This window comes from Phyllobates terribilis, unplaced genomic scaffold, assembly GCF_046119375.1.
Source record: "Phyllobates terribilis strain yellow unplaced genomic scaffold, ASM4611937v1 Scaffold_2__4_contigs__length_985480577, whole genome shotgun sequence".
NCBI classification, from domain to species: Eukaryota; Metazoa; Chordata; class Amphibia; order Anura; family Dendrobatidae; genus Phyllobates; species Phyllobates terribilis.
In genome coordinates, this window is record NW_027362762.1 from 345316531 (window position 1) to 345339957 (window position 23427).

Below are 23427 nucleotides of genomic sequence, written 5' to 3' on the forward strand. Positions count from 1 at the left end.
CCGCTACAGGGCAGTGGGAAGAGCGAGGCTAAGTGCCAGAATTGGCGCATCCTATGGATGCGCCATTTCTGGGGCGGCTGACGGCTGGTGTTTCTAGCCTGGGAGGGGGCCAATATTCATGGCACCCTTCCTGGGCTATTAATATCAGCCCCCAGCTGTCTGCCTAGCCTTTGCTAGCTATTAAAATAGGGGGACCCCACGTCGGTTTTTTGGGGGGTCCCCCATTTTAATAGCTAGCAAAGGCTAGGTATTCAGCTGGGGGCGGATATTAGTAGCCTGGGAAGCTCCGTGGGTATTACCCCCTTCCCAGGCTTCAAACATCTGCCCCAGCCGTCTGCTTAACCTCCGCTAGAGACTAAAATTATGGGGGATCCCACGCCAATTTTTTTTTTAATAAATCCTTTATTTTAACACTAAATGACACTTGAGGGGTTAATAAAGATGCAGTCCCTAAATTATTATTTTTTAATTAATTTTTCCCAAAAATTTTGACGTGGGGCTTCGCCCTATTTTTGTGTCCAGCCAGGTACAACTAAGCAGCTGGGGGCTGGAATCCGCAACGCAGGGGGGCCCAAGCTTTCTAGGGCCCCCCGCTGTGAATTGCAGTCCGCAGCCACCCCAGAAAATGGCGTGTCCATAGAAGCGCCATTTTCTGGCGCTGTACCCAACTCATCCAGGGCCCTGGTGCGGTGGCTCACTGGGCAATAAAGGGGTTAGGGCCAGCTTTGTATTATCCGCTGGCCCTAAGCCCGAAATTCATGGGGTCACGCCAATATTAGACATGATCGCCATGAATTTCTAGTAAAGTATTTAAAAAAACACATAGAAAAAAATATTTTACTAAAAATAAAACAAAAAAAACACTTAGAGACTCCATCTTTATTAAAAAAATTATCTTCAGTCCGGGGTAGTCCAATGTAGTTTTCTTCTTTAGATTCTCTACCAGAGATGTAGCTGAGCTGTGCGGCCGTGGGAAAGTTGATGTGAGTTCATGAAGTCAAGCATGAACTCACATGAACCCTCTGAGGGCACCGCGGCTACTTCAAATGAACAGCTGATCAGCATCAGCTGATACCTCAGCTGTTCATTTGAAATAACCGGCGGGAAAGCCGGCAGTGAAGACTTCACCGCCGGCTTTCCTGTTCGGTGCTGCGCTCCCCGCTACCCCCGCCGCCTCCCATCCCGATCCTAAGTTAGGACCGGGCGGGGAGCGAAGCACCGAACGGGAAAGCCGGCGGTGAAGTCTTTTCACTGCCAGCTTCCCTGCCCGGGTCCTTCGCTCCCTGCCTGGTCCTAACTTAGGATCGGGATGGGAGGCTGCGGGGAAGCAGTATGGGGCTGAGTGATTGTTTAAAAGCCGGGGGCTTTTTACTGCCGGCTTTTAAACAATCATGCGGCTTACTCGCATTTCCCATAGACTTACACTGGACTCGCTACTCGTAACGAGTACCCGAGTATTGGGACCTGCTCGTTACGAATATAGCAAGTCCGATTATTTCACTACTCGCTCATCCCTACCTATGACGTGTCCCGGCATTTGAGGCAGGCTCCACCACCGAGCCCGTATCTTTTCAGGCACATTACAGCTGATTTCATCAACTGTCATGTGCGCTTAACAGCTGCGGGTGGAATTGCGATCCACCAGCTACTGTTAACATGTTAAATGCCACTGTCAATCTCTGACAGTGGTATTTAACATGCACGCGCCGGAAGCGCGTCACAAACCCCTCCCATAGGCGCCCGTCACATTATTGTGGGGCGCCGATGGGTTGGCATAACAACCCAGGGTCTGCAAGAGATCCCTGTGGTTGTCATTGCTGATCTGCTATGAGCGCCGCCCTGTGGCCTGTGTTCATAGCTGAAGCCCTGCTATGTGTAGCACAAGAGATCAGATGGTCGCAGCTTCAATTCTCCTAAGGAGACTACTGAAACAAGTATAAATAATAAAAAATAAAATAAAAAAAAAGTATATATATTTTTAAAAATATTTAAAATATACAAGTTCAAATCACCCACCTTTGGCCTCATTTAAAATAAAACAAAAAATAAAATAAAAAAAAATACACATATTTGGTATCGCTGCGGTCAAAATGCCCGATCAATATATAAAAATTAATCAGATCAGTAAACGGTGTAACGAGAAAAAGAATCAAAACACCAGATTTATATTTTTTTTAGTCGCCGCAACATTGCAATAAAATGCAATAACAGGTGATCAAAACATTGTATCTACACTAAAATGGTATCAATAAAAAGGTCAGCTCGGCAAACAAAAAATAAGCCCTCACCCGGCCCCAGATCCTGAAAAATGGTGCCATTTGGATTTTTTTTTCACCACTTAAAAAATAACTTATACATTGTTTGATATCTGCATACTCGTAATGACCTGACCATATAACCACTAGGTCAGTTTTAGCACTTCGTGAACATGGTATAAAAACATTTTTTGTAATTTCACTTTTTTTTTGCAATTTCACCGCACTCTGAATTTTTCCCCCCGTTTTCCAGTACACTATATGGTAAAATCAATGGTGTCATTCAAAAGTACAACTCGTTCCACAAAAAACAAGCCCTCACATGGCCATATTGACATAAAAATGAAAAAAGTTATGGCTCTGGGAAGAAAAGGAGCTAAAAACGGAAAACCCCAAGGTCGTGGAGGGGAATTAACATATCTTGGTCATAGTGTATAATATTTTGTTACCATCCTAGATGGTGCTCTGTCCTATTGAATAACTGTTTGTTTGCATGATGTTTTGTTAATTCGAGTTACAAAAAATAAAATAAAATGAAAAAAAAAAAAGAAAGGGGGATGGGTGGAATACACTTTAAAAAAAAGAAAAAGTTTTGATATCTAAATCTACTGTTTAGTAGTTTTGATCAGTGGGGACCCGGGGTATGAGACCATGTAAGTCTGTATCCCCGGTCAGGTTCTGCTAATGGGCTGCCTAGAAGTGGCACAAGAATTTTTCCTCCTCTTGAAGAATGGACAATTTGCATATTTGCTTTTATGACAATACACCTTTACTATGGGCTGGGTGCCAATCTACACTGCTCAGTACCGCTTTTTAAAGGTCCTCCATGCTACTGCTGCCTCTGGGGGTGCTGTAGAGAGATTGGGGAGCAGGATCTCCTTTTCTGTGTATTGAATGTATATGGAAATCATAGGAGCTAGTCTCCAACCACTATCTCAAGGACAACTGAAAATTTAAGATTAAGTAACAAAAAGGAAAAACTAGTGAAAATGGCATGCAAAAAAGTCATATAACGGCCAAAACTGGTGAACCACCTACAGACAAAAGCAGGTTATTTTAGAAGTCTGAAAGGATAGGTATGTTTTAAAGGGAGAAGCTAAAGTTTTTCTTTAAATAAGTTTACCAACCATTATTACTTATTACTGGACAGGTGATAATTGTTAGATTGGTCAGGATTCCAACTTCTGACAGGGATAGTGTGGAATATTGTTATATGATGTGATAGCTGAAGCTGGATCCATACTGTTATATGGATGGTATGGTAAAAGATGAGTGCATATGCACAGCTGACATTACTTTATTTTGGTTCAGGAATTTCTAAAATGTCCATGTTCCCTTGAAGGTTTGAGGATTTACAACTTGTATAATCTAATCCTTTTCCACAAGTCAAATAAATAATACATTTCCTTTTAAAGACCACTGAATAAAATGGCATTACTTACTTGTTATTTTGCTCTCCCTATCTTGTAGCTGTTTGGACAGTTCTTTTCTTTGATTTTCAATGTCTTCTAATTGTGCCAGAGTCCTAAAACATACCAATAATATTTCCTAACAGACCGCCATAATGCAAAGAAAGTATTATAATTAACTTTATGTGTATGGACCCAGTACCCTTATCCCATGATTAGACTAATCTGTCACTAGAGTAAAGAATAGAGGTACTGACCAGTCAGGGAAGTTTTCACAAAAAAAAATATAAAATGGGGAAATTTCACTTATTTTTTAAGACATCTTCAAGTTGAATATTCAGAGCATTTTAAAAGCATAAACTATATTGTATAAATGAAAAAAAAATGTTATCTCTGTATACATGTGTTCTAGTGAAAGACATTTTTATTCCTAAACATATAGGTAGCCGAGGACTAGCAATCACATGAATATATCAATCATAAAAGCAAACCTTACTTTTCATTCTGTAGCTTGAGGGAGTCATTCAGTTTTTTCATGGTTTCCGCTTGCTTACATAATACAGAATAAGATCCCTGAAGCTCCTTGTACTGCTTTTCACAGAGTTCATATCTAGAAAACAAGACATCCAGTATAATTACACAGCAAAAATACAGAGCCAGTACTCGATCTGCGGGGACCCAGAAAAACAAACCAACACTTTCTCCCATACCTAAGAAACACAGATGCAAAGCATTTTAAGCTGCAACAATTAGAAAGCGGTAGCGAGGAATGGCCAATTTTACCTGACAATTCTGTTTTAGTAACCACTTGGAGCATATTTCCATAGAACTTTGGCCTTGATTCATCAAGACTGGCGTTGTTCACGCCGGTCTTGATCAGGAGGCATGCTGGAATCAGACGAGCCTTATTTAATAAGAGGCACAAGCCTCTTAATGGATCAGGCACGTTTGAAAAGTGGGGTGCGTCTCACCAGAAATCTTACTCCAGTTGGGGACTGGAGTAAGATTTCTGGTTTAAGTACACTACAGCTTGCCATGAATGCTGTGGTGTTACACCACCGTCCCAGCTCCATCCACTTTGGAAGAGCTGGGCGAAACAGCCGTAAAAATGCCAAAAATTGCAGAACCCAGTGAATTTTCAAAGTGATTCACACCAAAATTCCAGTATAATCGCTTTGATGAATCAAGGCCTTTGTGTTGTACCGTTCCTATTATAGTGTATTAACAACTAATTGTTACAATTTGCCGTTTCAGTAGGAGTCCCATACAGATAGGTCTGCTTTCAGACTTTCATGGTCTTCAACTACCAGATAATCCAGTGGCTGGTCAAAAAGTGGTGATGTATATGAAAACTGTCAAATGTGGACATGTGAAGCTGACCTTATATTGTCCAGACACTGCAGAAAGTTTAACACCGTAGGGACAAAGACCATTGATAAGGGAAAGGGAACACCAATTTATCCATTGATTTCCAGAAAAAAATAGGATGAATGGTCCCAATGGAGAGTTATAAGAAAAGATGATCGACCTGATATTTCATAGTGAATACCATTGTTTCGTAACACAAAACTTTAAAAAAGTTGTTTGTTTTAAGACAACACCTGTCCATGTATCAGATAAGAGCATATGGATCTTAGAGGAAGGGGGCTCCAAACACAACCCACAAACCATTCTGTAAGAATGGTTTCCACTCTAGTGTGAATATAGCAGCACTTCATTTTGTAAAAAGGGTCACTGCAACACAAGGCAAAGGTGCTAAAATCTGTGTGTATAAAACAATTCTCAAATTCTGACAACAGCTTTGACATCAGATTGCCTGACATGTGGACAATTTTACAGTTAGGTCCAGAAATATTTGGACAGTGACAGAATCTTTGCGATTTGGGCTCCACATGCCACTATTTTGATTTAAAATAAAATAACTGAGATGCAATTGCAGTGTAGACTTTCAGGTATAATTAAAAGGAGTCTAACAAAAATATCCTGTGAAACGTTTAGGAATTGCAACCATTTTTCTCCAAAGCCTCTTCAATTCAGGGGCTCAAAAGTAATTGGACAAATTAACTTTACCATAAATAAAATGTAATTTTTAATACTTTGCAGAGAATTATTTGCATGCAATGACTGCCTGAAGTCTGGAAGCCATGGACGTCACCAAATGCTGGTTTTCCTCCTTTGTGATGCTTTGTCAGGCCTTTATTGCAGCTGATTTCAGTTGTTGGTTGTTTATGGGTCTTTCTGCCTTAAATTTTGTCTTTAGCATGTGAAACCATGTTCGATGGGGTTAAGTTCTGGTGACTGACTAGGCCATTTCAGATTATTAAACTTCTTTGACTAAAAATAAAAAACAAAACCAAAAAAACCTCCTGCTTTCGCAATGTTTTGGGTCATTGTTCATCTGTCCTGTGAAGCGCCGCCCAATCAACCTTGCTGCATTTGTTTGAAACTTAGCAGAAAGTAGTCTGTACACTTCAGAATTCATCCAGCTGCTTCTATCTTCAGTCACATCATCAATAAACACTAGTGACCCAGTGCCATTGGAAGCCATGCATGCCCATGCCATCACACTGCCTCCACCATGTTTTACAGATGATGTGGTGAGCTTTGGACCATGAGCCGTTCCGAGCAGTCTCCATACTTTCTTCTTCCCATCATTCTGGTACAAGTTGATCTTCGTTTCATCTGTCCAAAGAATGTGTCTCCAGAACTGGGTTGGCTTCTTAATGGTTTGCACCTTGTAGTAAACCCTCTGTATTTGCTCTCAAGAAGTCTTCTCTTTTTGGTAGACTTAAATACTGAACCACCTAGTTCCTGGAGAGTTCTTCACTTGGGTGGATGTGATCAACGGGGTTTTTCCTTCACCGTGGAACGGATTCTGCGATCATCCATCACTGTTGCCTTCCATGGATGTCCAGGCCTTTTTGAGTTCCAAAATTCACCAGTGCATGCTTTTTTTTGCAGAATGTACCAAACTGTTTATTTGGCCACTCCTAACATTTCTGCTATCTCTCTGATGGATTTCTTATTTTGTTCAGCCTAATGATGGTCTGTTTCTCTTCAATTGAGAGATTTTTTGACCACATGTTGTGGGTCCACAGCAATGGCTTCCAGATGCAAATGCCACACCTGGAATCAGCTCCAGACCTTTTACATGCTTAAATGACAGTGGATTGACAAGAGAATAGCCCATTTAAAGAGCTTTTGAGATAACTTTCCAATTACTTTTGGTCCCTTTAAAAAGAGGCAGTTACATATTTAAAGAGCTGTAATTCCTAAAACCCTTACTCCAATTATGATGCGAGTACCCTCAAATTAAAGCCGAGTGCCTGCACTTTAAGTTCATATTGATCATATAACTGTATCTTGAATATGTTTTGGTAAACAGCAAAAATGGCAAAACTTGTGCCTGTCCAAATATTACTGGACCAACTGTACACCTTGGGTGCATATCATCTTAAAAGGAGTTGTCCAGGCTTGAAACATACTCTATGTCATTGCAAACTTCTGAACCATGACTATATGAGATCGGCCTCGCTCAACAAAATTGAATTAAGAGAGGAAGAATACGTCTAGTCGGCACATGACTGCATGTGTACAAATCACATTCTTGCGGTGATGTGCCCACCCGCTCTCACCGGCAATATCTGCACCTGCACAACGTCAGGATTCAGAAGTCTGCAGTTACATAGAGTAACTGCAGACTTATAAGAATACTGGACAATCCTTTTAAATAGACACACCAAAATCGGCAGCAAACATGTAGGAGAATCTTTACTTCATTATATGATCAGCATAGGAGACTTTTAGTTTTTCATGCTCTTCAGCAACAACTTGTAGCTTCTTGCTGTGCTGGAATAACTGCTCAATGTCACTCTTTGCTCGTTCAGACTCAAGTTGCTGAGACTTTAGAACTAAGCTCAGTTCCTCATTCTTCCTTTCTGTCTCCTTAAGTAAAGTAGCCAGCTTTCTTGCCTGCAAAGAAAGAAAAAAAAAATGTGCCAACAATCTACATTTTAAAGTAAATATCAGAATGGTTAAAATTGCAAAGTATTTTAACCAAACTAGGATGCTGGGAAAAAAATGACCTCAGTGCTGTACTGTGGCAGAATAAGTATATTCAGCAAGTATAGAAAGTACACTGAGTGACTAAGGGAGTTGGTTATCCGGCTGTGCTCACTTCCAAATGAGGAGGTGAGCGGGACCGGTGTCATAAAACCCACAGAGATGTGTCGGCATACATGCATGAATGGCAAACATTGCATGGAGCTGGCAGTTTTATGTAGATGGGACATCCCTGTTCCCGCTCACTTCCTGATGAAGAAATTAGCAGAGATGGATTAGCCCTTAAAGGGGAACTTCATTACTCAGCTTGGGCTTAGAACACAAGCTGTGAAAAAACTCAAAAAAAGTATTCAACTGACCTCTGCTTCAGCTTGTGCTCTTTGACATCGGTATTGTGAGATAAGCCGATCGGCCTGAGCAAGGGCTAAAGTCTTTGCTTCCAATAGATCCTGCAGCCGACTTTCTTTAGACTGAAAAAACACAACGGGCAGATAAACTAGTTCTCTCTGATATAACCCGCCCAAAACATGTTTAAGAAGGTCAGTACTTACAGCTAGTGCACACAGCTTTTGTTCATAAACATCCATGATATCTGAAATCCTAACATCATTCACTTGTTCTTTCAACTGCAACAACAAATCACAGTAATAAAAATGGTCACCTGGAAAAGATGTCCTCATTGTGAACTCATGAGGAACAGGGGTGGTGAAGATACCGCGCTGGCTCTGACACTGGCCCAGCTCCATTATCAGGTTGCTGTAAACTGTATACAGTTTTTATATAACAGCAAAGATTCAAATAATAAAAACTTCCATTATTCTTATATATGATGACAACAACATGTTTAGTTCATTTATATCAGTATAATTATTTAACCAGACACTCTCTACACTGCAAGGACACCATATGATTGACAAATTTATTTATTTTACTCACTTATATAGCGCCATTAAATCCAGTGCTTTACAGACAGTAGTGGCACTGTCCCCATTGGGGCTCACAATCTAAATTCCCTATCAGTATGTCTTTGGAGTGGGGGAGGAAACCGGAGAACTCGGAGGAAACTCACAAACACGGGGATAACATACAAACTCCTAGCAGATGTTGTCCTTGGTGGGATTTGAACCCAGGACCCCAGCACTGTAAGGCTGCAGTGCTAACCACTGAGCCTCCGTGATGCAAATAATGAATATTTGCAATTGGACCAGTGTCCAATGAAAGTTGTAGGATTTTCATCTGTCCTTTCGTATCATAGGAAACAAGAGAGACTTTTCTGCTTTTTAGTATAGAAAGGGAAGATTTTTGGGAAAAACGATAGGCAATTGGAAATATCGTACATGCAATCTGAACATGTTTTAGTATTTTTAATTTGGGTAAATACATGCATGTAAAAATATAGGAAAAACAGTATTGATATGGGTACTGTTTACACATGGCAAGAATAATCAATGGTGCTACATAAATAAATAATGCCGTTTTCACTTATGCAATATTAGAGAATGTTTTTGTAATAATGTATGGGAATCTTGTAGATCTTCTATCATTGCTATATTAATGTATGGGTATTTTTATGAATTAATATGGTGAATTAATAATCAGGAGTAACCTTTTAGGGGGTCATATAATTATGTGACCTGTAAGCATGCTTAGCTTGTCTCAGAAAGAAGCACACAGGCGAAACCCAGGGTTTGATAGAAGTAGGTGTGCAGAGTAGAGATGAGCTAATCGATTTGCAGGAACGCACTCCAGTATTCCATGGCCACCAGATGTCAGCTCTGGGAACTGCCTCCTATCTGCGGTCATAACTAGCTCTTTTGAAAAGCTGACCTAGTGCAACATCATGAGTGATTCACGCCATGTGATGTTGCGCCAGGACATAATAATCGAGAGGAGTCGGGGATGATGGCAGGTAGGGGGCGGTTCGCAGGACTCCCGTCCGATTTGGGCTCACAATGTCCTCATCAGTATGTCTTTGGTGTGTGAGAGGAAACCAGAGAACCAAGAGGAAACCCACGCAAACACGGGAAGAACATACAAACTCCTTGCAGATGTTGCTCTTGGTGGACTTGAACCTGGGAGCCCAGCGCTACAAGGCTATAGCGGTAACAACAGCCACCATGATGACATTTAAATCTTGTGACAGTACTGTTTGCCGTGTTCACTTGTACAACTACTGCTTTCAGCAGGGCTAATAAGAACATCATTGAATGAAATAAACCAAAAATGGAATCGTGACAACAAGAGGATTGTGGATTTTACACTAAAGATCGCAGATGCAGTAAAGTTGTATTTTATATATATAGCTCACTGTTTGGAGTACTCGTGCAGCAAAGTAAAGGTTTACTTTACCTCCATCCCCGACTGTAGCTTTTGAATTAGATCCTGAATATTTGGAGATATTTCCGTGCTGTGCATTTTAGCGTTCTGTGGTGGTTTACAATTGTTTGCAATAACATGCAATCCAAATCTTTTTGATGGTTGACCGGTTTCTTGCTTTGTGTATGCATTATTAGCAGCAATACTTTCCCCAAGGCTAAAAGGTAAGAACCGTATTTATGTAGCCATAAAATAAAATATTGTCAAGCATAAACAAGACATGCAAAACCAAAAACACATCAAAAGGGGCACCAACAATAAAGCGCTCATCAGAAACTAAGGAAATAACTTCTGTCATTTTCATCCAAAATATTGATATGCTTAAATACAATATTACCAGTGTGATGCTTTTTTGCAATTATTTTCCTTAGATTATCAGTTTGTTTTTTTATGGGGCTATGAACTGGTAACTACCTGCCCGTTGTGCCGTGCAACAATCTGTTCCGGTTCAGGCGGCGATTCTCCTGCTTCCTTTGACCTCACGCCAATAGAGTAGCTCTTTGTCCTCCGGTCGATGGGGCGTCACTGCCGTAGTCATACTGAAAGAGAGCTGGCTCCCCACTGCTCAACTGCGGGGAGCCAGCTGTCGAACATGACATCGGAAATGACACCCAGGTGACAGAGCAGACATCGAATGAGGAGTCGCTGTCGACATTACGTCAACGGAAGCAGGAGAAATGCCAGCAGGAGTGGTACAGGTCTGCTCTAAGCCAGAGCAGATCGTCACAGGACATAACAGGCAGGTAGTTAGCAAATACCTGCTGGCAACTTCTTAGCCCTATAGGTTGGGTATACAGTCTGTGATGGCAGATGGGAGAATCTGGGTCACAGAGCTGGAACAACAAGGATGCAATGGGTGAGTATATCTTATTTACTTTTCTTCTAGCAATATGGCTGTTTATAGACAGATTTTTAAATACCTTGCGTGACCCCTTTTAAAGCTTACCATATTTAATTTTTTTGCACTCCATTTACTTACACAAGTGCTGGAAAATCTGGCAATGGTGCCGCTTCAAATAAAATTCGAAGGCCAGCTTGAACTCTTTCTCGGTTATCAGAGGTTAATGCAAAAGATAGCGATGGGATCAATCTTTGGTCCTGATGAAAATTAAGCGAGTCAATTTTAAATTATATGGCCTAGTTTTAAGAAATAAAAAGCAGCAAACATTGTCTTTCTGTAGGTTTGGCTGTATTCCCCTTAAAAGCGCAAAGTGTCAGTGTTTAGACACGATGGTTGCTACAGTGAAATGCATGTAAGTTGCATATTCAAAAGCAATCAAACCATACCTGGAGTATCTTATAGAAGGCAGCTTCCATATTTGTCACCAATTGTTTTATTCTGCTCATCACATCCAAAGTCTTCAGTATAACATCTGATGAAACGTTGCTTGGTAGAAAAGCAAACATAGTTAAAAACATATAAGCACATCTACAGTATGTTGACATTTACATTTTGGGGAAAGGCCTACAATAAGCATAAAAAACTGCAGTAGTTTCATCAGCACAAATATCCTGCACATATATTCCATCATATTGGAGTTGACAAGTGTTAAGTGTATAAAGATACAAAGCGCTGAATAGGGTCATGCTGAATACAACAATAATTTGTAATCTGGGTTTGTCCCATTGGTATTCCTCTTAGTTTAGCATCTGAGCAGGTTAACATTTTCATGACCTTATTATACAGATAAAAAAAAAAAACAACAGAACTTACGAGAGGTCTGAATCCACCATTTTGGCACCGAAGCTGTAATCTGCACCACTGAATGTAAACTGATAATCGACAAGAGTGACACATCTGTTGACAGCGAGCTTCATAGCAATGTGGGATTTTAACGCGTCTTCAGCACAGAGCGGTGAGCAAGGGTAAGGAGAACAGCCGGAAAACGATTTGTGGCTGTTACTAACACCAGCCCTATTTACACCTGCAGTTAGATCAGCATTATATATCTATTTTTTTTAAAGCCAAACCTAGGAGTGGATGCTAAACACAGAAATTCTGTAACAGAAATTTTAGATGGACATGTACTCCGATCAGCAACTACATTCAAACCACAAATGCTGCACAGTAAGAATACTTAAAAAATATAGGAGTGTTTGTTTTTAGTAATTCATAAAAAAAAACTATGAGCAAAAGAGTCATCTAAAACTAATTATTTGGCGTGACCACTCATTGCCTTCAAAAATAGCATCATTTCTTCTAGGTAAACTTGCACAAAGTCAAGCATTTTCTAGGATTATAATCAGGTGTATGAGCAACCAATTATACCAAACAGGAATAATGATCATAATTTTCATAAGTAGGTAGAAATGCAGTTATTAACTGAAACAGAAATAGTGGTGTTGGAGGCGTAAAACTGGATGAGCCAAGCTCCGCTACAAAGGTGATGTTGTGGAAGACAGTTTACTGTCACAGGTTATTCTGCACCAGCAACATCTCCCAGGCAAAGATTTCAAAGCAGAATGGGGTTTCAACATATGATTCCAAGCTCTTTTGATGAGGCACCAAGAAATGGACAATGTTGAGGACCATAGATGGAGTGATCAGCCAAGAGTTTGTGCAGAAGAACCAAGACACATCCTGCTTACTTCTCTTTGAAATCAGAAGATCTCCAACCGCACCATCAGCTAAGATTTGGCAGCAACCCACAGGGTCCAGCTACAGCCATCTACTGTTCAGATAAATCTGTCCAGAGGTGGTCTTCATGGAAGAATTGCACCCCAAAAAAGCCAAGCATTCATCATGAAAACAAGGCTAGCGATTCAACTATAAACGAAAACATAGGAATTGGGGTGCAAAAAATGACAGCAACTACTCTGGACTGAGTGAAATATTTATCAGTAACAGAAGGTAGATTATTTGATAGAGGGCTGGAGACAGCTACAGTAATGTGTCTGCTGGCAAAAGTGAAGCATGGCAGAGTTGTGGATTTTGTCAATGTTTAATAGTGTCCTCAATGCTGAGAAATAGTGGCAGATACATATCCATCATGCAATACCATGAGGGTGGCGTCTGATTGACTCCAAATTTATTCTGCAGCAGGACAGTGACCCCAAAAATACAGCCGTCATTAAGCGCTATCTTTAGTGTAAAGATGAATAAAGAGTCCTGGAAGTGATATGGTCCCAATAGAGCCCTGATCTTGACATAAGCATGTGTGGGATTAGAGGGAGAGAAAGAAGGATTTGTGCAAGCCTACATCTACAGATAATCTGCGGTTAATTCTCCAAGATGTCTGGAACAAGCTCCCTGCCAAGCACAAATGTGCCTAGACAAATGATGCTGTATCGAAGGCAAAGGGTGGCCACACTAAATATGAATTTGACTTTTGTGAAAGATTTCTCTACTATTCATTCATTTTATATAAATACATGTAGATATATATTTTTCCCACTTAAACACCAAGCTTGATTAAAAAAGGATATTGATTAATACATCCAGCGATTTAACCATTCTTTCACATCTTTTTTTTGTTAATTGTTCATCCAACGGGTGGTCAGGAACATGAAGTTGCTCAAGAATAACTGGCAATAGAAGGTCTACAAACCTTTCTGCAGACTGGATGGTACCAGTGTCAATAGCATCCTAATCAAAGTAGAAAGTAAAAAAAAATAAAGTCCTTATAAGAGAAACATTTAAAAGCACTCTGTGATGTAACTTCACTATTGGCCCATGTAATCTCCGCTAATCCACATAATGAAGCGGCTGGTTACACTACTGTACCCATGTAAACAATAGTGTATGTCATGCTCCCATAAGGAGGTTGGACAAACAAAGGACTATCCTAATGTTAAAAAAAGTTGCTGGAAACCCTGTTTAAACTGAATAAATCATTGTCTGCCCACTTTAATAATTATGCAAACACTCGTTTTTATATCATTTCTTTTTCTCATTGTAATATTAATACCAAAGGGCAGCAAAATTATCTGGGCATCAGAAAAACAATGGGTTAGTTTATTTATTTTTTTTTAATTACTAGTATACATTTGTAAAAAGGAAGTTTCAGTTTACGGCACCCCCTTTTAATTTGTGTAAAAACAAAGGTGGCTAAAGGAGTTTCTACTTTAGGCCCCATTCAGAAGTTCCTTTTTTTTTTTTCCTTGTTGGTGAGATAAAGGACCGATTTTCAATGTGTCAGTTTTTAGCTGAAAAGTTTCATGAGGTCTTATCGCATACAAAATAAACATGTACAGATGAACAGCCCCATAGACTATAATGGGTCAGTGTTTATCCCTGAAGAACATAAACGGCACATGTATGTGACAAACAGATATGTGAATGAGGCTCATGTCTGAAAATTCAAAGGAAATAAGAAGGTAGACATTTACTGCAAAAACTTCCTTGAAGAGCTCCAATGCCAATATTGCACAGTTCTGGGGGGCTTCCAGGGCTTGGCTTGACCAATGAACTAGAGCAACAGCCGGCTCAGGAGATTTGGCACGCGACCCAAGTCTCCCACTCCCGGCTGCAGGAATGCTGGATTGTTCTAGAATAGTCTGTCGCAGCATATGGCGTAAGCTAGTGACCGAGCAGAAGGCCAGCAGCAATTCTAACACCTGAAAAATACAGAACTTACATGAGTGAAAAATGCAGACTTAAGAAATACATACAACCTTCCAGAAAGCAGCTAAATGGTAAAAATCAGTCCCGCTCCAGTACTGTATAGCATTATGGGGGGAGTATCTACCAACAAGTGTGTAGTCTTCTGATACAGATCTATTATATAGGCAATGTAAATCAAAGGTGTAATTATACATATACAGTACAGACCAAAGGTTTGGACACACCTTCTCATTTAAAGATTTTTCTGTATTTTCATGACTATGAAAATTGTACATTCACACTGAAGGCATCAAAACTATGAATTAACACATGTGGAATTATATACTTAACAAAAAAGTGTGAAACAACTGAAAATATGTCTTATATTCTAGGTTCTTCAAAGTAGCCACCTTTTGCTTTGATGACTGCTTTGCACACTCTTGGAATTCTCTTGATGAACTTCAAGAGGTAGTCACCGGAAATGGTTTTCACTTCACAGGTGTGCCCTGTCTGGTTTAATAAATGGGATTTCTTGCCTTATAAATGGGGTTGGGACCATCAGTTGTGTAGTGCAGAAGTCTGGTGGATACACAGCTGATAGTCCTACTGAATAAGTAAAGAAAAACGAGTAGCCATCATTACTTTAAGAAATGAAGGTCAGTCAGTGCGAAAAATTGGGAAAACTTTGAAAGTGTCCCCAAGTGCAGTTGCAAAAACCATCAAGCGCTACAAAGAAACTGGCTCACATGAGGACCGCCGCAGGAAAGGAAGACCAAGAGTCACCTCTGCTTCTGAGGATAAGTTTATCCGAGTCACCAGCCTCAGAAATCGCAGGTTAACAGCAGCTCAGATTAGAGACCAGGTCAATGCCACACAGAGTTCTAGCAGCAGACACATCTCTTCAACAACTGTGAAGAGGAGACTTTGTGCAGCAGGCCTTCATGGTAAAATAGCTGCTAGGAAACCACTGCTAAGGACAGGCAACAAGCAGAAGAGACTTGTTTGGGCTAAAGAACACAAGGAATGGACATTAGACCAGTGGAAATCTGTGCTTTGGTCTGATGAGTCCAAATTAGAGATCTTTGGTTCCAACCACCGTGTCTTTGTGCGACGCTGAAAAGGTGAACGGATGGACTCTACATGCCTGGTTCCCACCGTGAAGCATGGAGGAGGAGGTGTGATGGTGTGGGGGGTGCTTTGCTGGTGACACTGTTGGGGATTTATTAAAAATTGAAGGCATACTGAACCAGCATGGCTACCACAGCATCTTGCAGCGGCATGCTATTCCATCCGGTTTGCGTTTAGTTGGACCATCATTTATTTTTCAACAGGACAATGACCCCAAACACACCTCCAGGCTGTGTAAGGGCTATTTGACCAAGATGGAGAGTGATGGGGTGCTACGCCAGATGACCTGGCCTCCACAGTCACCAGACTTGAACGCAATTGAGATGGTTTGGGGTGAGCTGGACCGCAGAGTGAAGGCAAAAGGGCCAACAAGTGCTAAGCATCTATGGGAACTCCTTCAAGATTGTTGGAAGACCATTTCCGGTGACTACCTCTTGAAGCTCATCAAGAGAATGCCAAGAGTGTGCAAAGCAGTCATCAAAGCAAAAGGTGGCTACTTTGAAGAACCTAGAATATAAGACATATTTTCAGTTGTTTCACACTTTTTTGTTAAGTATATAATTCCACATGTGTTAATTCATAGTTTTGATGGCTTCAGTGTGAATGTACAATTTTCATAGTCATGAAAATACAGAAAAATCTTTAAATGAGAAGGTGTGTCCAAACTTTTGGTCTGTACTGTATATGTGGTACATTGAAGCTCATTTATAAATTAACGTGCAAATGACAGTGTCTGAGAAATCTTTCAGAAAATGTAATTCTTCAAAATTCGTCTAAAACTGGTCACACACATAAAATAACTGTGCAAAGAGGGTTTTCAATCCAGCAAAGTGAATTAAAAGCAAAAATACTTTATTATGACTTCATTAAAATAGTAGCATGGGCATAAAAAAATATATCTGACACTTTTCAAGTCTAGCTGACGATTTAAATCTTAAAGCGTCAGCCATATATATTTTTATGCCCATGCTACTATTTTAATGAAGTCATAATAGAGTATTTTTGCTTTTAATTTTATTTGCTTGATTGAAATAAAACTTAACATTTTGAACAAAGCCGCTTGATACCTCACAAGCTTTCTCTGTGCACAGTGGAGTGGATTGCCCAAGAAACCAGGATAGACAACACACATATATTGGATGGGGTGAGCTGTATCTACAAACTTAATTTTTTTTACTGTTGGAGGAATAGTAATTTCAACAGGCCGAACGTTAATTCGGCACACAGCAATCACTCGATTCCTTCAAACACAGACACTAGGCTCGGCCGAGGGTTTGTGTAATTTCAATGGGGAGAGAGCTTCTGTCAGATGCCTCCAACGATGGCTTATCTACCCTAAAAACAAAAGGATCAGCACTGAAATTTTAACAGCCCGATCCTTTCTCATCTGAGATCATCTGTAGGACAGATGGGATGGCCCCATACACATCAGATAATCTGTGGATTTGGCAAAGCTTCATCTAATGTGTTTGGGGTCATAATGAGTTTATGCAGCTAAGATCTGGAGCTACAGTGAAGACTTTAAAAATAAATAATTCACTGTTAAAAATAAAACACAAGTTTACAAGGCTTTGAATATACACAGAAAATTGGGAAATCATCTTCTATTCAAAAGTTCTGGACAACAGAACTAATGAACATTCATCAAATACAGATGGCATTCAAGATGATCACACTAGTGCATGGTATTAAAAAATGCTCTTGAAATATATAAACATAAATTTAATTGTGTTACTTTTCATATGAAGAAGGAAAATACCTTCAAAGCTGAATCTGGATCTTTACCATGTAGGAGGCCAAGCACTTGAATAAGACAGGAATGAAAGTGTTCATATCTAAGGTAAAACAGGAATTTGGTCTTGTTAAATGGGAAAGTTACTGGACAATAAAGACAAAAAGATAAAAGAATGTTTTTCCAGAAGATGGTAGAGTTTCATGAAAACGTGGTCTTGACTTATCAGCATCTCGCTCACACACAGCTTAGATTCACTTTGTACATGTACTGTATACGTGTGTTCAGTGTGTGTATATTGTGTGTATATTGTGTGTACATTGTGTGTGTACACGTGTGTGTGTGTACGTGTGTGTGTGTATGTGTGTATATATGTGTGTGTGTATATATGTGTGTGTGTATATATGTGTGTGTGTGTGTGTGTGTGTGTGTGTGTGTGTGTGTGTGTGTGTGTGTGTGTGTGTGTGTGTGTGTGTGTGTGTGTGTGTGTGTGTGTGTGTGTGTGTGTGTACACAGTGCAAGTCTTACCTTGATAAATAATCAGCAACTTTTGGGTTCTTTAACAAGTCCATAAGGAGGTCCACTGAGTATTTCCTGGTTAAAGTGCCATCTCCATTTACAAGAATGTTGAATATTAACTGAAATGTTTGATGGATGTTTCTGGAATGAAAAAGCTAGAAAAAAATAAAAATCAGAAATTACATATTGTTGGCAAGAGGGAAAATGTATTGTAATTAAACAATTTTTTAAGTTGCGATAAAAGCATTGACATACAGAGATTGGAGGGAACAAGTGAGGGTAAAGGAGACAAAAAACAACTGACACGTGGATTTGATAACCTTTTCATATGGATGCATAATAATATGGGTCAAGGAGTTGTAAATCACATCTGTATCAGAGGATAGCCCCTTTCATTTTACAGGCTTATTGTTGTTGTTTTTTTTACAATATATAATTATAAAAGGGCTTTTTCACATTAAGCTAATGCTTTATGCTGACTACCCCAAAACTGGATTGATAAGTTCTCCTTGGTGTATCCATTTTCTTCAATGAGGCTCATGCTGTTGCACCCATTGGAGAAAGCTGTAATTGAATGATGCACTCACCATAATGTAGCATTTTACTGCATCAATGATGCCTTAGTGCGATCTCTGTATTAGCTTAATACATTTTGATGCCATACAGTAGTATATTGGTGAATGTACATAGCAATGTTCAGAAAAGCACCAATTCAGTACTAATGAACACACATGCACGGATTCAGGTGAATGGGATAATTAACGTGATCAATTATTCACATGAACCTTATGTGTAAGGTGGGGGGAATATCACAAGCCTAGTCTTATACATCTTGTCTGAAAGATGTACGAGTTTCAGCTGTGAAGAACCTGGCACCCTCGTCTGCCAAATGGACCAGAAGACTACTAAGCAAGCTGTGATTTTATCCCCCTATACACACAGTTTGTCCGGACAGATGCTCAAAGATGCACCAAAACGCAGTCAAGTGCTCAATATGTGGATCTGACAGGCTGAGAACTTGCATGTTTGTGTGAACTCAGAAAAAGGCTAGACTCAGATGAGTGTAAGAAAAATAATCTGATTTTAATCCAAAAAACTGACGACTTTCATCTGTACTGTCCTCATGTGCCATCAGCGTGTCGGTATTTTACATCCGTGTGACATCCGTTTTTATATAACATTTTAAAATTTACATGATCCAATACAGGTTAAAGACAATCTGTCAGCAGATTTTTGCCAGTTAGTTTGAGAGCAGTATGATGTAGGGGCAGTGAGCCTGATTCCAACAATGTGTCACTTACTGGTCTGCTTATTGCAGTTTCAATAAAATCAGCAGGAGATTATCACTAGAGGGCTAGTTGTCTTGTGCCATGTAGTCCAAATGTTCTTTGTAACCCCATCCCCTCATCTGATTAGCAGCTTTAGGCCACGGCCCCACCATCAGTATTCGGTCAGTATTTTTTCTCAGGAGTGGGAGCCAAAACCAGGAGTGGGTGATAAATGCAGAATTGGTGACTTGTTTCTATTATACCTTTTCTCTGATTGTTCCTCACCTGGTTTTGGCTCCCACTCCTGAGAAAAAATACTGACCAAATACTGATAGTGGGGCCGTGGCCTTATCCCAATATACAGTGTACACAGAAAGCTGGCAATCAGTGGTGTGGGCAGGGTTATACAGGGCACAGTATTTAGAGAACTTCTAGATCTGCGGCAGGTAAAAAGGATTCTATCAAAACTGTAGTAAGCAGCCCAGTAAGGGACACATCGCTGGAATCATGGCCTATACCTGTACATCATGCTGCTCTCAGATGGAGTAACAAAAACCTGGTGAGAGATTCCCTTAAATCATGACAATATATCCATAAAAAATCGGATGCAACATGGATGTTCCGTATGAAATCCGATTCGCTTTTTGTGTACCCATAGACTTAAATGGGCAAATCTCGTAAGCCAATACCGCCTGCTGTGATTTTTTCACAAAGTCGCTTTAACAGTCTCTACTTAATTACATTGGTCAGTGTGCTGTCTACATCTTAATTGGACAGCAAACATCCATATTTTGCACGAGCCCTCGGCTGAGCCTTCCAACAAATTCTACCAGAATGTCACTTGAGCATGTGACTGACACTCAATATGTTGGCCCAACACATGTATACCGGAAAGACAGAGGCTTAAAACACAATAAAAAGCTAGCGAAAAGCTGGCAGCTTAGTCCAGATTGAGCACAAAAGTCTGTGGAGGCCACTGTGCAATCCCCTTTTTGTGGTGTTTTAAAGGGGCTGACCGGTCTACAATGAAGTCTGCAGTCACTCTGTGTGTCACTCTGTGTGACTGCAGATTTATGAATCCCACCCAGCGCAGACACTGTGTGCTGCGGGGATTCACCGGTTTCTGAGTCGGGAACAGTGGTGATGTATGTGTTATACATACTCCCGGCCAGAACCAGACTAGTGGACGCAGCCTCACTCCAGTTAGTGAAGTGGTAGTCCAGTGGGCACAGCCTCACTCCATACAAATGTACACAGCGAGGCCATGCCCACTAGTCGACTGCAGACTTATCATTTTAGACTGGACAACCTCTTTAAGAACAGCATCAATAAAGGTAGGCTTTTTATTAGGCTTTTCTCCATGTCTTCCCTTGCCTGTACAACGCCATACCACAATAGCTCATTGATGACAGTGGAATTCAGGTGCCACAACTTAAAACCGTCAGGCAGAGTAATAAGTGCAGAGCACTGCCCACGATTAAACAGAGTCAGTGCAAAATGATGTTCAAAACAAGCACAGGCACTTGGGGCACCCTTGGTGTGGCCAAACAGTTCAGTGCACCTTCCCCCATACTTGTTTCCCATCTATCGCTGCCCCCTTACTTGACAATTCTGACTTTACAGGAGATAGACAGAGATGGAGAGAAAGAAAAGTTGGTGGCATGATGCACTGAACGGTTTGGTCACCCCAAGGGGGCATAAAGTGCCTGCGTTTGAACGACATTTTGCACTGACAGACTCATAACTATGCTGCAACTCTGTAAGCAACACAGCAAGTTCATGCATATCTCCTGAATCCTGAAGGTGTGATTGAGGCAATTTATTGCTAATTCTCTATAGTGCTCATTATACATAGATATTATTACCGTGCAGTCCCTAACACTCAGTCTACATTTATCGCCAACACAGAGGAGTCATACAATCTGATTCTGTGCTTCCTGCCTACGTACACATATACATTATTTTTTTGTAGAAGTTAATTGTGATACAAGAAAGTGGAGAGTGGCAATAGTTTTATTATATAATGATAATGTTGAACTGAAGAGGAAAGTAATCATTGTGATTTGCCCAGTAACTGTGACTTATGTGGATCTCCGATCACTTATGGTCTAAGTACTCTGAATTTTCCTAAAAAAGGCTGTGAAGATAAAGTCAGTAGATGAATGGTGAGAAGCTTAAAGCCACTTCTAACAGAAAGGACAAAGAAGCAGAAAATGGAGAGGTACTTAACCTTGCTAGGCAGCTGTCTGCAGCCAACACTTCATGGCACTGAGGGAAGGTCAACACCCCAAGGAATAACACACTTCTCTGCCATCAGCCACAGCGGGTGACAGTCAGAAAAGCTGCTGCATGAAAAGAAACCGCTTGTATGCTATAAAGTCTTCATGTGCTACACTGTAGTGGGAATATCTGTGTGCGTGAGAATAAGCAGCTCCTGATAATGTATGATGGAAGCATGTAGAGGGAGGCTAATGTGTTTACTTGGAGAGGGTGGTGCCTGTGATTACATGGAAAGTTGAGGGGAGAATAGTGGTGGGGGAATGACTATTACTAGCAATGCTCTATTCATACAATTGTGTAATCAGTAAGAGGGTGATTTGTCTCAAATTATGCCTGGCTTGCACATCATTAGGGTTTTTTTGATCATGACGTTGCAGGTCGCTGCTAACAGCTGAGCTTTTAGACCTGGTTCCTGGAAACGGCTAAGATTGATCAAGCCTGAATCTAAAGTACCAAATAATAAAACATTTTAATAGTATAGGTACTTTAAAAAGAGTGGTCAAGCACCTAAAATGTATTTTCTAAATATCTATCTTTACACCCCAACCACTTTTGTAATTTCTTTATTAAACAATATAATCTCTAAATGTGTTTTTTTACTATACTTCCTGTGACGTTTTGTTTGAGAGGAGTCTCAAACGACATATCAGAGGAGGCTGGGGCTGCACTTATTCCCTGCAGGGTCCATCGCCCCTCCTGAAACAGGATGTCACAGGGGATGGTGCTGCAGTTACTCAATAGCTTGTTGTACTGTTGCCCCCTCTGAAATATACTGGGTTGTGGACATGGTGGCAGATGCGAGTGCAGCGCCGGCACTCTGGTTCTGTTTCCGCCACAGGTTCAATGAAAGACGACATCATTGGGGTTGGTGGGGGAATAACAGCTGTGAGTGACACCAGTCCCACTCCACAGCTTCTAACACCACCCTCAAACTAGTTGTCAGCAGGGGGTGATGATAGAAGCAGGGGAGTGACAGAAGCGCCGCCCCGTGATGACGATTCGTTTGAGGGCAGTGCTAGAAGTCTCTGGGTAAGTGGAGACTGAATACAGTTAGATAAAATGTGCTTTGCTGACAAGGATTGTTTGATCACAACAGAAGTAATCCCAGCGATAACAAAGAGCAAAAAAGAGACCAAACAGAAGTTACAAAGCACAGGAGAGAGGGCCACAAAAAAAACCCAAACAATAAAAAACAACCTCACCTTCTCTCCAACTTCTTCATTTAATGTTAGACTTGCCAGTATTGAGAGGGCAAATACCACAACGGTCAAACTGGTGTGAGCCAAGAAACTAATCAAGGTACGATAGAAACTTTTAACATTGCTCTGTAAAAAAAAAAAAAAAAAAAAGTAACCAATACAATAATCCAAGATGTGTTGAGTAGGTTTCTTGTGAAGACACAGGGTCACAATACATTCTCCCTTATTACAGACAAATATCAATAAATACATTTAACTTTTTTTTTTTTCTTAAAAGAAAAAAGGATTATTCACAAAAAGGCAAGTTATCCTCCATCCATGGGATAACTTGGTGATTGCTGGAGGTCCGACTGCAGATTAGGGTTCTGCAGCCCTGTCGTGCATGGGGCGGAAGTTCACTCAATTCCCGGTCTGTGGGATCACTGGAAAAAAACAGAGCGCTGCACTCGGCAGTCTCAAAGACAATGTGGAGTAGAGGTCGCGCCTGCACACCTTTACTTCATTTAGGATGCGGCTGCAGAGCCCTGATCTCAAGATTAATGGGGGTCCCAACAGTCTTGACTCCCAGCGATCAGCAAGTAATTCTCTATCTAATGGATAAGGGATAACTTGCTTTTTTGGTGAATAAACCTTTAACCCCTTTACCCCCGAGGGTG

The 23427-nt window shown here is 40.6% G+C and overlaps 1 protein-coding gene across 1 annotated transcript in view; it reads right to left on the reverse strand.

Moving 5' to 3' along the window:
• The window catches only part of CIP2A (cellular inhibitor of PP2A), a 58277-nt gene that overhangs the window by 21189 nt on the left and 13661 nt on the right, over positions 1 to 23427 (reverse strand). Inside the window, exons 6-19 of the mRNA XM_073664609.1 lie at positions 22775 to 22897; positions 18034 to 18179; positions 17533 to 17608; positions 14432 to 14659; positions 13529 to 13688; positions 11817 to 11958; positions 11390 to 11489; positions 11082 to 11200; positions 10076 to 10259; positions 8278 to 8352; positions 8086 to 8196; positions 7440 to 7636; positions 4161 to 4274; positions 3698 to 3780 (exon numbers count right to left, since the gene is read on the reverse strand). Of these exons, the coding sequence (XP_073520710.1) occupies positions 3698 to 3780; positions 4161 to 4274; positions 7440 to 7636; positions 8086 to 8196; positions 8278 to 8352; positions 10076 to 10259; positions 11082 to 11200; positions 11390 to 11489; positions 11817 to 11958; positions 13529 to 13688; positions 14432 to 14659; positions 17533 to 17608; positions 18034 to 18179; positions 22775 to 22897 (1858 nt within the window). The remainder of the gene's footprint in view (positions 1 to 3697; positions 3781 to 4160; positions 4275 to 7439; positions 7637 to 8085; positions 8197 to 8277; positions 8353 to 10075; positions 10260 to 11081; positions 11201 to 11389; positions 11490 to 11816; positions 11959 to 13528; positions 13689 to 14431; positions 14660 to 17532; positions 17609 to 18033; positions 18180 to 22774; positions 22898 to 23427) is intronic.